At 50.3% G+C, this 15,304-nt stretch overlaps 1 protein-coding gene across 1 annotated transcript; it reads right to left on the reverse strand.

The window, feature by feature from the left end:
* Nucleotides 1-3,320: 3,320 nt before the first annotated feature.
* On the reverse strand, nt 3,321-14,565 carry LOC144937862 (uncharacterized). The gene is made up of 3 exons (XM_078865387.1): nt 14,133-14,565; nt 6,643-6,745; nt 3,321-6,185 (listed from the first exon to the last, which is right to left on the reverse strand). The coding sequence occupies exons 1-3, from the start codon at nt 14,325-14,327 to the stop codon at nt 5,770-5,772; spliced, it is 714 nt and encodes a 237-aa protein (XP_078721513.1). The 5' UTR covers nt 14,328-14,565; the 3' UTR covers nt 3,321-5,769.
* Nucleotides 14,566-15,304: the final 739 nt, after the last annotated feature.

Consider the following 15,304-nt stretch of genomic DNA (forward strand, 5'->3'; position numbering starts at 1 on the left):
AACGCGGGAATAGCGAGACATCTCAACTCAGGGCCATCCGAATAAAGTCTTGACACCCTGTTGTCTAGACATCCCTGGGTAAATAAAATTACACGTTTAAACCCATTAATTGACAACGCTTCACGTTGACTAGCGAGTCGGAATGCTGAGGCTATGGCCCAGTGCATGTCATTTGCACACCGGCTGTCGTAATTAAACGTCAAGCACGTGTAATAATCACAAGTGGTTCCATATGGCCGGTCTGCGTCCCTTAGGAGGTATATAAAGCAGGAACACATAATGTTGATAAATGATACGGCGATTATCATGAAAGTGACGATCGTGTTAAACACATCCCACCGGTGCGCGCGTAGCGGGACACCGCTCCCAATTCCCGAACCCACAATGCCGTGTGCCGCAAAAGGCGGTTGTCGAGCACGGTTTGCATATCGGTGGCCCCACTTGCTTAACTTCATTGTGCATTTAAATTTTGATTTCACACCTGATGATGATTGCTTGTGTTGCAATCGAAACGTCGTGAGAATTTTATTGTTTTTTTATTTTCATTATTTTATTGTTTCCCTTCTACGTGTCCTTACCGAAAGAACCAAGAATATTAATTGCGTATGTTGAACTTCTTTTCGCACCGTACGTAGCCAACCGTGCTAATAGGAGGTGCCGGGGGGAGGGCGGGTGAAGGACAACACACTGAAGACAAAAAACAGTCCTAAAGAAACGAGTTTTCAATCTAGATTTAAAAGTGCATAGCTCCATTAGCTTCCTAATATCGGAAGGAAGAGCGTTCCAGACGGCCGCAGGAGCGCATCTGTATACGGTTAATGCACCCGTCTGTGCTGACCGTTCAGTGTTGCTCCACCGTGTGCACATTAATAATGCACAACACAGATTGGCAGGTTCTACTGAATGGTTTTCGCTTGCTCGTTATCCCTCCTGGGGCTCCACGGTGGCTAGGAGATGGTATACTGGTAGGAACCTCCTGGTTACACCAGCCCACAGGGGATTATTGTGTCCGTCCGTCCGTCCGTCGTGCATCCAAAAATGGGAGGGGTGTGGCTGGGTGCAGAGAGGGTGGGGAGGGGCTGGGTGGGGAGGGTGGGGACTGGGTGGGGAGGGGCTGGGTGGAGTGGGTGGGGCTGGATGGGGCTGGGTGGGGGGGTGGGAGGGGTGGGGCTGGGTGGGGAGGGGCTGGTCACCCCGTGGTGCCCTTGTAAAACTCAACGTTTAACCTACTCACGCCGGCTTGTGCCCGCCCTCACAGTCGGCCATATTTGCGGAATACACCACGCCGCCGTTGATCCTGGCCATTGACCGAGCAACCCAACGTTCCTACCAGCTCCCTCTGCAGGAATGTGTTCTCCCTCGCCTGGTGTGCAGGAGGTCGTGGCTTCGATCCAGACCCTGACCCCTGCATATTTGGAGTTTGCATATTCTAGGGTTTTTTTTTAGTAGTTGGCTGCTATAAATGTCCACGTGATAAGCCACTTCGTTGAGCTATCAGTTGTGGCCGGGTCGCTTCTGAAAAAAGAGCCACGTAGCTCAGCGGGCCTTACCTGGTAAAATAAAAAAGAGTAGTTTAGTTTAGAAGTGGGACTTTACAAAACATAGCGACAGAACGAATAGGACTGGAGGTGGGATACAATCTTTACCCGACAGAATCCTGAAAACGTCCAAATGGATTTACAAGTTTACGTGTTCTCCCGGTGGTCGCGTGGATTTTTTTCCGAGTCCACCGGGTTTTTTTTTTCTCACGTTTAGAATAATGCGTCGTAGAGTATTCGGCTGCTATAAATGTCCACGTGATAATCCGCTCCGTCGAGTTATATAACATGTGGCCATGTCAACGGAACGGGAAAGGGGTAAAAATGTATCCGCAAATGACCCGAGTGGAACAACACGCAGCAATTCGTCGTTACCCCTCCCCCCTCCCCCCTCCACTGGGGAAAACTTGGCAGGATTCTCGGGAAAATTTGTCGCGAGACTCAGCGAGGCTTTCCAGGGTAAACTGAAGTAACAAACAATGACTGCTTCCAGACTTAGGAACTCCTCAACGCGTGGCCAAGATTCGCCGGAATTAACCCTAAATTTTAAATGCATTCGATGATATTCTGTTCGTGAAATGGAATTCGTTGGCGATGAGATGTGCTCTATTTAGGCGAGGTTTAATATCTGTATTTTGGTTGTGTTCTACGGTGGCTACAGATATTACGGTTGGATTTTGTGAGATCTTGCTCCTGAAAGGCACAAGCGTATAGATGTGTTAGTGTTGTCTTTGTTGTTGTTGGTGTTGTTGGATGCATATGGGACCAGTGGATCATACAACTCACAATCATCAGTAAAAAAAAGACTGAATGCAAAAAGGATCCACAATAGAGGTTTTTTGGGCTAGATCGTGTAAATATAAATGTGTCGTTAAACCCGCCACCGCCCGACACAGCCATCTAGTAAGGTTTGTCACGTAAACAGAACGTGCCAATTCGTTACTAGTACAGCACTATCCGGCGTGTTGGAGAGCAAATCCACAACATTTACAATCTGAGTGCGAAGTTTCGCCAGTAATTACAGCTGCAATCATCAATGTTTTGTTTCCATGACAACCCTTACTAATTGGCTGTGTCGGGTCGTGGCGGGTTTAACGACACATTTATATGTTTACGCGATCTAACCCAAAGAAACCTGTACTATGGATACTGCTCGCGAAAGCCTACTTCGTATACAAGCAAAAAAAAAGGTGTCTCCTTAAATGTTCATTTATTTTACAATTTGCCTTAAAGATGTTACAGGGCAGTAGGACCGCATACCACTCCAGGGCAGAAGTAGACGATTAGCCAAGGACACGTTCACCCTAAACAAATGGGATTATCAAACACACATACACCACGCACCATAATGAAACCTACAAAAGCCCTACAGTTCCAGCGTGCATTACAATCCAGAAGACTTTTTTTTATCTTTTACCAAGGTTAAATAATGAAAGTAACCGATAAAATAGGTGCAAAAGGAGCCCGACTGAGACGTACACCTGCACACCATCGCCCCAAATGTGTTTGTCCGTCCGCAACGCACACCTGGAAACACACGGGGAGAGAGCCCTGCAGCGGCACAAGGGCGAAAAAAGAAAAAGACTTAAACCTCGATTTAAAGCTTTCGTGACTGCAGGGATTCATCTTCTTGGTTCTTTCGGTAAAGTCACGTAGAAGGGAAATAATAAAATAATTAAAATAAAACATAATAAAATAATTCTCACGACGTTTCGGCCACAATGCAAGCAGCCGTCATCGGGTGAAGAACAGGACGGCTGCTTGCTTTGTGGCCGAAACGTCGTGAGAATTGTTTTTTATTATGTTTTATTTTTATTATTTTATTATTTCCCTTCTACGTGACTTTACCGAAAGAACCGAGAAGACTTAAACCTGTAAGAGAGTTTTAATCAGCAGCAGGTTTGTTGGAGTCGAAACATTCGGTCCGATTCGAGCGGCCAGTGTTAAAAAAGGGCTTTCATTATATTTACTGCAAACTATGCGGCGAGATGACTTTGTATCGGGGGGGGGGGACAGCGGATTCGTTAAGGAGTTTCTAGTGAAATCAATCTCAGGTCTTTGCCATAGTTCTGTGCAGCAGATTATGAAGTGTAAATAGATGACCCAGCGACTGTCGTCTGTTTAGATTACGATCAGAAATCAATTAGTGTTATTGGCATGATCTTACATTTTAAAATAAAGCGCCTCCTGCAGAAAGTACATAATTTATTAAATACTCAATCGTGAAAATAATGCATTGCTGCCACCATTGTCAAACCTTTATTTACAGGGTAGTTATAAAGCACTACTCTTTAGCCTCACGATCTAAGCGGCATGGAGTAACAACTAATTTTAATGTGTGATTCTCTAAATGATTATTTGTATTATTTAAAGCAAAATCATTATTTAGCCCAATATTTCACAACACTAGGGTGGTTACTTTATGGGCAGTAGTGATTTAGCAACATCGATCTCTCAAAATGTTTGTAAAAAAAATAACTACAACCAACTCGCATTCCAAATATTAGCGTTATTTTGCTTTGGCAGACGGCCACCCTCTTCGTAACATGAATCGTGCAAGAAATCTGCTCTTGACTTCTAAATATCACGTCCGTTTAATCGCTACAAATGTGACAATGCGTTGGAAAAACCTGAGAGAATTTCTTTCCTTTTTTAAATTTCTTCCGCTATCTTGACTCATAACACCAGATGAAAGTTCACGGAGATGTTAGCATCGACGAGAACGTCACTCCAGACTGCCTTTGCTGGTTCAGCCTTTCCCATTCCGACGACGCGTGTCTACGGCTCGTCTTCTGGTCGGAAGACGGACCGAGGCTCCCACAACGCCATGCGGAGAGGGCACGTGGCACAACTTGGCGCCAGCTATCGCAGTGTGCGGTCGTGTCGCTACAGTTCTCTGCGGTGAGTGCGATGTCTTTTAAAAACAGCGGCGCTATGCCTCTCTAATTAAAATCAACGCGGATCGCTTGCGCGTTCCGAGATTCATCGGTGAACGAGACAGACCCACCCTGTAAGTTGCAAACGTCTCGGAATGGGAAAGGGTTCAAACAACTGTTGATCCGCCGCACCATCTCCCAATCATGGACAACCCAAACCACACAGCACGCACGTGGAAAGTCCCAAACACAGCATAACTGGTTCACTCAAATCAATGAAGTTCAAGAAACCAGAGTTTGAGAAAATAGCGTTTCTCAAACTCAATTTCTCTCCACTCACCAAGGCACCTCCGTTCAGCTGCAGGTAAGGTTGTAACACGCTGCACAAGCCTGATGATTGTGAAATGTACCCCGATTCAAATTAAGATTTAGATCTTGTGTGCGTGAGTCACGCACCATTGGTGAGCGGTGGCGCAGTGGTCAGCGCGCTGCTCGACGAATCCCGCGACCCCAAGATCGATTCTCGCTCGCGGCCAGTAACAGTGACAGGGAATTTTTGAACCAGTCCTGGGCCTCGCCTAGGTCGATTCGGCCATAAATCGTTACCTGGCGCGGTGTGTTATCATCACTGGGGGGATGCAGAGGCGGCCGGGTGTGGTGCCAGCCCGGCCTTCATTGGTGCTCGCTAACAGCACTTGCCCCACAAGTCTGTTAAAGGCTATGCGCGGGGAGGAGTGTTGGGGGGGTGTGGGGATGTTTGCCTTCATCTTTTGAATGAAGACGCGGCGGGGCCATCGTTTAGCGCTCGTGAGATGCATGCGGCGTTTATAACAACTTGGATTGCATTACCAACGGAGTAGACCGGTAAACATGGGAAGGCGCTCACTCTCTCTCTCTCCCTCGGTGGTGGTGGTCGATCACGAGGGCTGGAGTTTGAAAAAACCCACGGCTTTAGAGACAACGGAGTCCATAGGCCCCCGGCAGAATCTGGTACCGCCCCAAGGTAGCAAGAACTTCAGCGGTGCCGATTCATTTTTATTCGGCAAATCAGCGTTTTAATTATTCGATTACCACCCCCACCGCCCGGCCCAAAATCACCGTTGTTGCCCACGCGAAGAAAACTGCAAACCGCCCGAGGGTGACGCCACCCCAGGTGGCACCGGACAAGAGAAATATCTGTCCGGGGAGGGTGACTCACGGGCGACATCGAGCGCGCGATCGCCTGCCCCCCCCCCCACCCGTTGCCACTCAGCCGGGCAGTCTCGGGGTGGGGAATCGGGTAGGGCGGATGGGGCGGATGGGGGGGGGGTAGGGGGGTGAGGGTCTACGGTCGACGGCTCCGTGTACGGCTCCGCCTATTCGGCGGAGTCGCCTCCGCCGCGATGCTCGATGCCGTCAAGGCGGCGGCTGAGGCTGCTGACGCGCTCGTCGATGCGGCGCAGGCGCGCGTCCACGTGCCGCCCCTGGGAGCCGTCGCGTCCCAGCGAGCCCGAGTACAGGTAGAGCCCCACGGCCACCACCATGACGGCGACGGCCTTCTCGGGCGCCGCCTCGTACTTGACGGAGAGGTAGGCGGCCAGCAGGCCGAGCAGCAGCACGCGGACGACGCCGGCGAGCAGGGGCCCCAGCAGGGAGAACGTCGCGGCGCAGGCCGCCGCCAGCAGGAAGAAGGAGAGCTGGTAGAGGACGAGCAGCGCGACGAGCAGCGCCAGCAGGCTGCCCGGAGACGCGAGCAGCGTCTTCACGTCCAGCAGCCCCCAGATGTCCATGTCTGGTGACGGGCGAGCGGGAGAGGGGGAGAGACAGGCGCGCACGGATGAACGGGCGGGCGATGGAGATCGCGTGATTTTCACCGACTTTGGCGGAATGTCCCGCGCGCCGTTTTATTCGGCGCGTCAGTTTTGTTTGGCATTCGTTTACTCGGGGACTGTCCACTTGGGAGGGTGGTGTATTGGGAGGTTTTGACCGACGCCGACGATGAGCGTCGCGAGAGGAAATTGGGAGTGCCCGCGACCCTCGATGAGCACGGTTGGCGACGTACGGTGCGAAAGAAGTTCAACGTGCATGCAACATCCATGCAAAGCCCAGCAAGCACACGAGTGGACGACGCTCACTCGCCTGGTTATTGCCGTACACCGACTGTGACCACCCTTTTGTGCATTAAACACGAACCAATGAATGAATGCGCAACCGACGGTATTTCCACCACCACCACCACCCCCCTTCACCTTTATATCCGAGAATTTCCAAGAAGTCGTGGGCAACCCGGGCCAGAAAGTCCAGACAGGCGTCCACAGCGGTGACGAGCTGCCTTCGAGCCACGCCGCTCCCCTGCGGAGAATTACAAAACAGTGTTTTTGCTTTCACTCGTACTACTACAATGTACACCGTTACCTATAAACGTAATGGTCGGGCGTGCCGTGGTCTCTACGTGGAGATTAAGGACTTTATTTATATTATGATTGGTTTGTTACCCTTTTATCTGGCAACAAAACTGACACCTTTTTTTACAAGGAGTCATGTTTGCATAGACCACAATACCTGCAGTCGTAATGCAAACAAAAAACATAACTCTGATAATGTATGCACTGTCCTTGAAGTTGATTGGTCCACACCCGAGACAGCTTTCCTTAGAGCCTAGGGTAAAAAAATCAATTAGCATATTTTCTTCTTCTGGCAAATGAGGTTCCAATGGTGTAAATACCTCGGTGCTGTTGCATATCCGAACATTTCTATTGCTGTTGTTGTTGCAGTACAGCATTTCGTCGTTGCTCACGAATTCGCTCATCCGCGATTTTGGCTACCCGTGAATCGCACCTGGAACTCTGCACGACTACCACGTCGAGAGAGACTGAAATAAAGTGACGAGGTGAGAGAGTGAAAATAAAGTGACGGGCGAGAATGTGATGCGAGAAAGTGATGAGATCAAGTGATGAGATCAAGCGGTGAGATCAAGCGATAAGGTAAGTTAATTTATCAACTGTTATTTCATACTTGAATATTTATTTATTATATTTATTCATGTTAAATATAAGCAATCTTTTTTTATGTTATGACAATTTCCATGTGTTCAATAGATGATTTATGTATCTCAGGTAATTCATTAAAGAGGCCACTGTCATTTGCCGCGAAATTAGCTTCTCACGAGCATATCCGGAACGTACAATGCTGTTCAGGATGTATTCTGCGAGCATTGTTTGAGATGTTTTTATACCTATTGTCTGAAATGCTTTACACCTATTATTAGAGATGTTTTATACCTATTGTTAGATATGTTTTAATACCTATTGTTACGTATGTTTTCATACCTATTATTCGAGATGTTTTTATACCCATTGTTAGAGATATTTTCATACCTATTGTAGAGATGTTTTTATACCTATTGTAGATATGTTTTATACCTATTGTTAGAGATGTTTTTATACCCATTGTTAGAGATATTTTCATACCTATTGTAAAGGATATTATATACCTATTGTTAGAGATATTTTCATACCTATTGTAAAGGATATTATATACCTATTGTTAGAGATATTTTTATACCTATTGTTATAGATCCAATTGTGTTTGGTTTGCTGTAAACCAACGATGAGACACTACACCGCACAACGTAACGTCACGCTGCACGATACTCGAACCGCAAGTGGGCTCACGTTCCTGGCTGGCATCACGCTCCCAGTGTGCAGTGGAAACCCGTCTGTCTCACAGCGCGAGACACGCGCACAACAGCTGCGATGAGCGTCACAGCAGTGCACGTGTGTGGGGGTGTCTCACTGGTCCTGGCCACCCACCCCCATTCATCGGTGCTCGCTAACAGCACTTGCCTCTACTGTCCGTTAAGGCTATACGGGGGATCTTTGCCTTCGTAGCGGTTATGCTTCGAGCCCGGCCGCCAGAGTTCGATTCCCGCTCACGGCCATCGACGATTATCCGAACCGGTCCTGCGCTTCCCTTAGGTCTACTCAGCCTCAAACGAGTACCTGGTGCTGTGTGTAAAAAAAACATCGCCACTGGGGAGACAAAGGCTGTTGGGCGTGGTGCAGGCCACGCACGCCCTCGTGTGCCACTGTGCCCACCTTCATAGGCGATAGCTCACAGCACTCGCAACAACAGTCTGTTAAGGCTACACGGGGGACCTTTGTATTTGTGAGGTCCTGCTGTTGCACCCCCCCCCCCGCACTATCACCACAGATACTGCCCAGGGCCGGGTGTTATTTTTATTCACGGAGCACTTGAAGACGCACCGTGTGGGACAACACGCAGGCACACTCCTAGGGGCCACGGGCAAATTTTAATGCGATGCCCCCTCCTGCCCCCCCCCCCCCAACTGTTGTCACCTGCATAGCCGTGAGGCTCGTTATTAATTATTGAACGCGTCCTTTTAACTCGAAGAGCGACTGCTGTTGAGATGCGCATGCACGCACACACACACATGTGCGTGCACCGTGTGGAACACGCATGAGGTGACGCGACACATTTTTTTTTCTCGAGGCTGTTTTTGCACAACTCAATAATTCAAGGGTGGCCCTCCCTAAGCTAGAAACATTTTATTATTTTACCAGGTAAGGCCCACTGAACTATACGGCTCCTTGTCAGAAGCGACCTGGCCACAAATATTGGCCCAACCAAGCGGCTTGTCGCGTGGAAATGTACAGCAGCCAAACACTCTCAACGCGTGACGTCGATCCTTAATGTGGAGGGAAAAACCGGAGGACCCGGATAAAATCCACGCGGCCACGGGGAGCACGTGCAAACCCCAAATATACAGGCGTCAGGGTTGGAATGGAACCCACGACCTCCCGTGTACCAGGTGAGGTAGTGCACGTCGCACCACCGCTGCATTGGGGCATTGTTGCTGCATTGTTGCCCCAATGCAGCGGCAGGACAAAGCCTTCGCAATGAACGGAACACGTTCTACTGTGCTGCCCGAACAACACACGGACGGACGGATGGACGCACGTGTCCGCGGCACCGCATTTACAAACTTAATCCCGAAATAATTGAACACAATTCACGGCTTGAGCCGATTTAATCGCGTGCGGAGGCGTGCGGAGGCGTGCGGGCCCTCGCCGCCAACGCCGCACAGCGGCAAGGAAGCTGCGGGCGACGATGTCCTTTGCATAGCGGTTGCAATCGGCGAAGTTTGCAAAAGCGACTCTGTACCGAGCGGCGTCTGCTTCACAAGCCTCTGTCCGAATAAGGGCTGGAGTGGGTGGGAGGGGAGGGGAAAGAAAAGAGCACACGACCTCAGGGAGCAAAACCCGATCCGTCCACGTGGCACTCGGACAAACGCCGTGCACTCCGACGAGCTCGACAAAACGCGGGCCCTGCAAGTCCGCGCACTGTAAGGCACAGCTGGCGCACGAAGAGACACGGGCATTCGCGCGCGCGGCAATAAAGGCGATGCCTAGGCGGCGAGAGACACGGAACTGTGTAACCAGAGTATATATCGGTACTCGCTTCGTGTCCCGGAGAAGCACAAACGACCACGGCTGCCAGATGCAATGATAGTGTGAGCCGATAAAGCGTCCTGATGCAGGCCTGCATAGAAAGGCCGATCCCACGCGTAACTCACCATCGACAATTCAGAGGCGCGTATCAATAAGCCAATCGATGAAGGCTTCCGCACACATTTCACGAAACCCGCTCACTGACCACCACCACCAGCAGCACGGTGAAGTACAGTCCAACAAGCCCCATGACCAATCACTACCGCCTCCCAACTCTCACGTCGCTCAACAAGGACCGCAAACCCACTGTGTTTCGCGTTTCGCATCTGACGAGTGCGTGACAGCCGTTTGATATGTTAACTTAAGGTGCGTGGGGTACAGCGGCGTCTAAAGCGGTTAAGAGCACTGCACTTATAAGAGCTCACGACTCCAAGTTCGATATCTCAGCCACGGCTAACATCAGGGTCAAAATCTAAACAGGTCGCAAACCCCAAACGTCATTAACCCACACCGACAAGCGTGGTCCAGTTTGATCAAACGACCCAGGCCCGTGAACGAAACGTCATGGGGGAAGTCTTCATCCAGCAGCGGACTGACAGAGAGCTGTGAATTAGACAAGGTGAGCCACCGGCAGTGTTCCATAGTGAGTAGTCAGCAGCACACAGTGAAGTAGTTAATATCTCTAAATTGCCAACGAATAACCGAAGTTCCTTCCAAGTGTAAAACGTGGCCATGGGCCACCAGATTTAAGAAAGGGTTCTGACGCGTGTTTTTTGGAATGCGTGCTTTTGGAAAAGGACGGATTAATTTCGAGCGACACGCCCAAAGTGTGCAGGCGAGGTTAGTTCTTTATGACGCCATCAAAGTAAACGCTAAGCGCCCTTAACTTCAAGTAATTATTGAGAGCCATTTACCAATCGATCTACTGCTGGATGTGGAGGCCTGCCCACGCACCAGAGTGGATCTCGGGGGATTGTTCGAGCGATACTTCACCACGCCGGTCAGTGAGGCTTTAGCGAAGGAGAGGCCAGCACTGGTTCAGATATCTCTCGCCACGGACGTCAGCCAGGGCCGGGAAATCAAAAATCAAAATCGGGTACGGGTACCCGTTTGCGACCCTGGTGCGGCCGGGTACGGGTAGGCCGTGAGTCACTGGTGAGTAACCGTTTGTCACTCATTTCCCAACGTCTTGTCTCTTCTTACAATTCAAGTTCCTAGATTCAACCCACCCGCGCCTGCAACATGGCTTCATCCCAGAGGTCGCAATCGGGTACCCGTACCCTACCCAATACCCAGCCGGGTACGGGTAGCGGGGTATCGGGTAGGGTGCGGGTACCCGTTTGCGACCCTGGTGCGGCCGGGTACGGGTAAGGAATCAAAACCCGTTTGCGACCTCTGCCGTCCACCCCCCCCTCTTGATGTGTAAAAATTCCAGCAAATTGCGCTCACTTCAGGTTTGGCGGCCGACGTCCCAAGTGTACCGCGACCCTCCCAAAGGAACGGCGCCACCCCCTGTGGTCACCCCCGGTGGTCACCCCCGGTGGTCACCCCCGGTGGTCACCCCCGGTGGTCACCCCCGGTGGTCACCCCCGGTGGTCACCCCCGGTGGTCACCCCCGGTGGTCACCCCCGGTGGACCGCGGATCAAACTAATCAGCCGAGACGCGGGTGCGTGGTAGCAAGAGCAGCTTACGCGAATGTTGTCGCAAGATATAAATGCGGTGTGAAAACCCGCCACCAACCGGCACAGTCAACTAGTAACCGCTTCGCTCTCATCTCACTCTCAAAAAACGATTGAACTTTTAAATGTAATTTTACCAGGTAAGGCCCACTGAGCTGTATAGCTCAATGTCAGAAGCGACCTGGCCACGAATGATAGCTCGACACAGTGGCTTATCGTGTGGAAATGTATAGCGGCAAAATACTCTAAACGCATGTTGATTTTAAATGTGGAGGGAAAAACCGGCGGACCCGGAGAAAAAATCCACGGCAAATCCAAATATACAGCAGGCGTCCCCTCCACGCACTCATGATGGGTTTTTTATTTTTGCAGAACGCAGCATAGATCTGTTGAACATGTCCATGAAGATTTACAGCTTTCGTGACTGCAGGGATTCATATTCTTGGTTCTTTCGGTAAAGTCACGTAGAAGGGAAATAATAAAATATAAAACAATAACAATTCTCACGACGTTTCGACTGCAACACAAGCAATCATCATCAGGTGTGAAATCCACGGCAAGAAACGTCGTGAGAATTTTTATTGTTTTATATTTCTATTATTTTATTATTTCCCTTCTACGTGACAAGACCGAAAGAACCAAGAATATGTCCATGAAGGTTGCTTAATCAGCCTCCTCGCTCGACCAGCGTAACAACAAGCGCCATTCGCCACTAAGTGGCGTTGCCGTCACCACGGCGCTTGTGCCAGGCTAGGTGCACGTTGAGGCCACGTGAAGTGTCGAACGCCCGCTGGCAGGAGGTCACGGTGCAGACCCAGGTGCCACACGGGTCGACTGACCGAGACGACTGCCCGATGCTCCACCTGTGCCCCCTACTGTGCCAACTTGATGCGTTTTAGCTGCCTGGCGCTCCGCTCGTTGTTGTGAGCGTCGCTCCTCCGCCCTCCGTTGTTGTTGGAGGGCGACTGCCTCCAACTGTCCAGTAGCAGCGTCCTTCACGAGCCTCACGACCGCCACTGGGATTACAGTATAGCTAGCAATCATCGATTTTGGTTTGGCCATGTTTGTTTGTTGTAGTACAGAGTTGGACTGATGGCCTTAATCTAAGTTGTCTTGTGGTTGTTGTTGTTTGACTTGCATCCCACTGGGATTTGTGCACACAGCGTTGGTGTACGGTGCTTTTTCTGCAATATTTTGCTGTCTTTTCTTGGATTTTCTGTTTGCACTCAGTCACATATTCACTTTATAAGATGTTTTTTGTTCATGCTTTTGTTTTTGGTTTGTTGCGGTTGCACCCGATTCAAGAGCCGAATGGCTCACAGGGCTACACCTAATAAATTAACTTGAAACTTGATTATACATAGCGATCGTTGCTCCGTTACTGGCGGACTAATGCCCGTTTTCAGGCCAGATGTGGAGTCATCCTTGTACCCCAACAGAGACAGCTGCCGCTGGGGGTGCTCTTTCAAATGCGTTTCAGATGACACGTTATAGAAAAAGTCGCAATAATTAGCCATCATTGTTACCGTGATCAATTCACCCAATCTCGTCAGCTGTCGGAAGGAGAGGCCAAGGGATTTTTTGTGATGCTGGCCCAGCATCACAGGATAAGGCAGCACTAGCAGGTGGCCTCGTCTCCCCATCTGTTTCAATCTGTACGGGGATCGAGCGTTGCGTGGGGCCATTCAGACCCAATAAGGTGGTACTTTTTTTTTTGGGGGGGTAGACAACTTTATACGTTACGATTTCGCGACAGAACTTTGTCGAACGCCGTGAGAATTCGTTATCATTGAACTTTGGTGAACTAAAACCATCTGCAATTCACACCATTTGAACCTCATTTGCCAGTAAAAAATATGATAATTGGTTTTTTACCCTTCTATCTGGCAACAAAACTGACACCTTTTTTACAAGGAGTCATGTTTGCATAGACCACAATACCTGCAGCCATAATGCAAACAAAAAACATAACTCTGATAATATTGTTTGCATTATGGCTGCAGGTATTGTGGTCTATGCAAACATGACTCCTTGTAAAAAAGGTGTCAGTTTTGTTGCCAGATAGAAGGGTAAAAAACCAATTATCATCTGCAATTCGTTGTACGCATGGCCTGTAGGGTCGCCCGTATGCTTCTGATCCTCATCATCAGGCACGATATATCCACCGCTGGATGAAGGCAATGCCCGTTAGCGAGCACCTATTAAGGCCGTCACGTGGGTGGTGTGGCCAGCTCCACTGCCAGCCGTCTTTGCCGTTCCAGATGTGATGTCGCACCCACAACAGACACGAACATTTAAGGCTTAGGGGGGAAGCCCAGAACGGGGACCGATTTAGAAAATAACCCGCTAATGTTGGTCGTCTGGTGGAGCGCTAACCACTCCGCAAAACACAACAAAAACTCTCAATGACTCAAGAAAACATCTAAAGATCACACACACACAGGGCAAGGCTCGTTGTTCGCGAGCACCTATCAAAGAGCCCCGCCACGTGTGTTTGGATCTGAGCAGAAGCATTCCCAGCCACCTTCGTCTCCCTCCCCCCCTCCCTCCCCCCCAAGTTCCAACACCGCGACTCATCCATCACTCACCTTGACGATGGACCTCACGGTGTCTCTTCCCAGCACCATCTCAGCGCCGTCCCAGACTCCCTGCGCCGCCTGTCTGAACACGTTGGGTCTCTCCTGCTCGCCCCAGTCATCGTGCCTGGCCGCGTGGGCGACGGTCACCACCGCCACCACCACCACCAGCAGCAGTAGACATAGCACGGCCGCAGATCGAGACATCTTTCACTTCACCCGAGCTCTTCCCGCTTGACACACACTGCTTGGGGCAAGTGCTGGGGGGGTGGTGACCAGCACCACGCCTGGCCGCCTTTGTCTCCCTCGTGGCGAGGTTTACATCAAAGTGGCTCTCACACAGCGCGTCTCAGCAGCAGCAGCAGAAGAAGCAGCAGCAGCAGTAGCTAATTTCACGGAAGCAGTCGACACCCACCGTCACCGTCGTCACCGGACGCACAGAAAACTACCGACTCGGACAGCAGCGACTTCCTGCTCGAGCGCGCACCCTGCAGGGCAAGGCGAGAGGGCACGTGGAGATTTCATTCATTATTCATTCATTAATTCTTCATTCATTCATTCATCATTCATTCATCGACACGAGAGCATCAATAAGCCCGCGTCGTTGAGCTCATCGTGTGTGTCCAGCTCGCCTCTGGAGGAGAGAGCTGTTACAGCTCGGTCGGCCTTTCCTGGTTAGAAACTAAAAGCTAAAATAGTCGGGAGAGTTCGGGTGAGGTGAGACGTGGGAGAGTGAGTGAGTGCGTGAGTGAGTGGGTGGATGAGTGGGTCAGTGTGTGAGTGTGTGAGTGTGTGAATGCGTGTGTGAATGCGTGCGTGTGTGAGTGTGTGAGTGCGTGTGTGAGTGAGTGGATGAGTGGGTGAGTGCGTGAGTCAGTGAGTGTGTGCATGAGTGAGTGTGTGAGTGAGTGTGTGAGCGTGCGTGAGTGAGTGAGTGTGTGAGTGAGTGTGTGAGTGAGTTAGTGTGTGCGTGTGTGAGTGCGTGTGGGAGTGAGTGTGTGAGTGGGTGAGTGAGTGAGTGTGTGAGTGAGTGTGTGTGTGTGTGAGTGTGTGAGTGCGTGAGTGAGTGTGTAAGTGTGTGAGTGAGTGAGTGTGCGATTCAGTGAGTGGAGTGAGTGTGTGGAGTGCGTGAGTGAGTGTGTGAGTGTGTGTGAGTGTGTGAGTGCGTGAGTGAGTGTGTGAGT

Source organism: Lampetra fluviatilis, chromosome 20, assembly GCF_964198595.1.
Source record: "Lampetra fluviatilis chromosome 20, kcLamFluv1.1, whole genome shotgun sequence".
Classification (NCBI taxonomy): Eukaryota; Metazoa; Chordata; class Hyperoartia; order Petromyzontiformes; family Petromyzontidae; genus Lampetra; species Lampetra fluviatilis.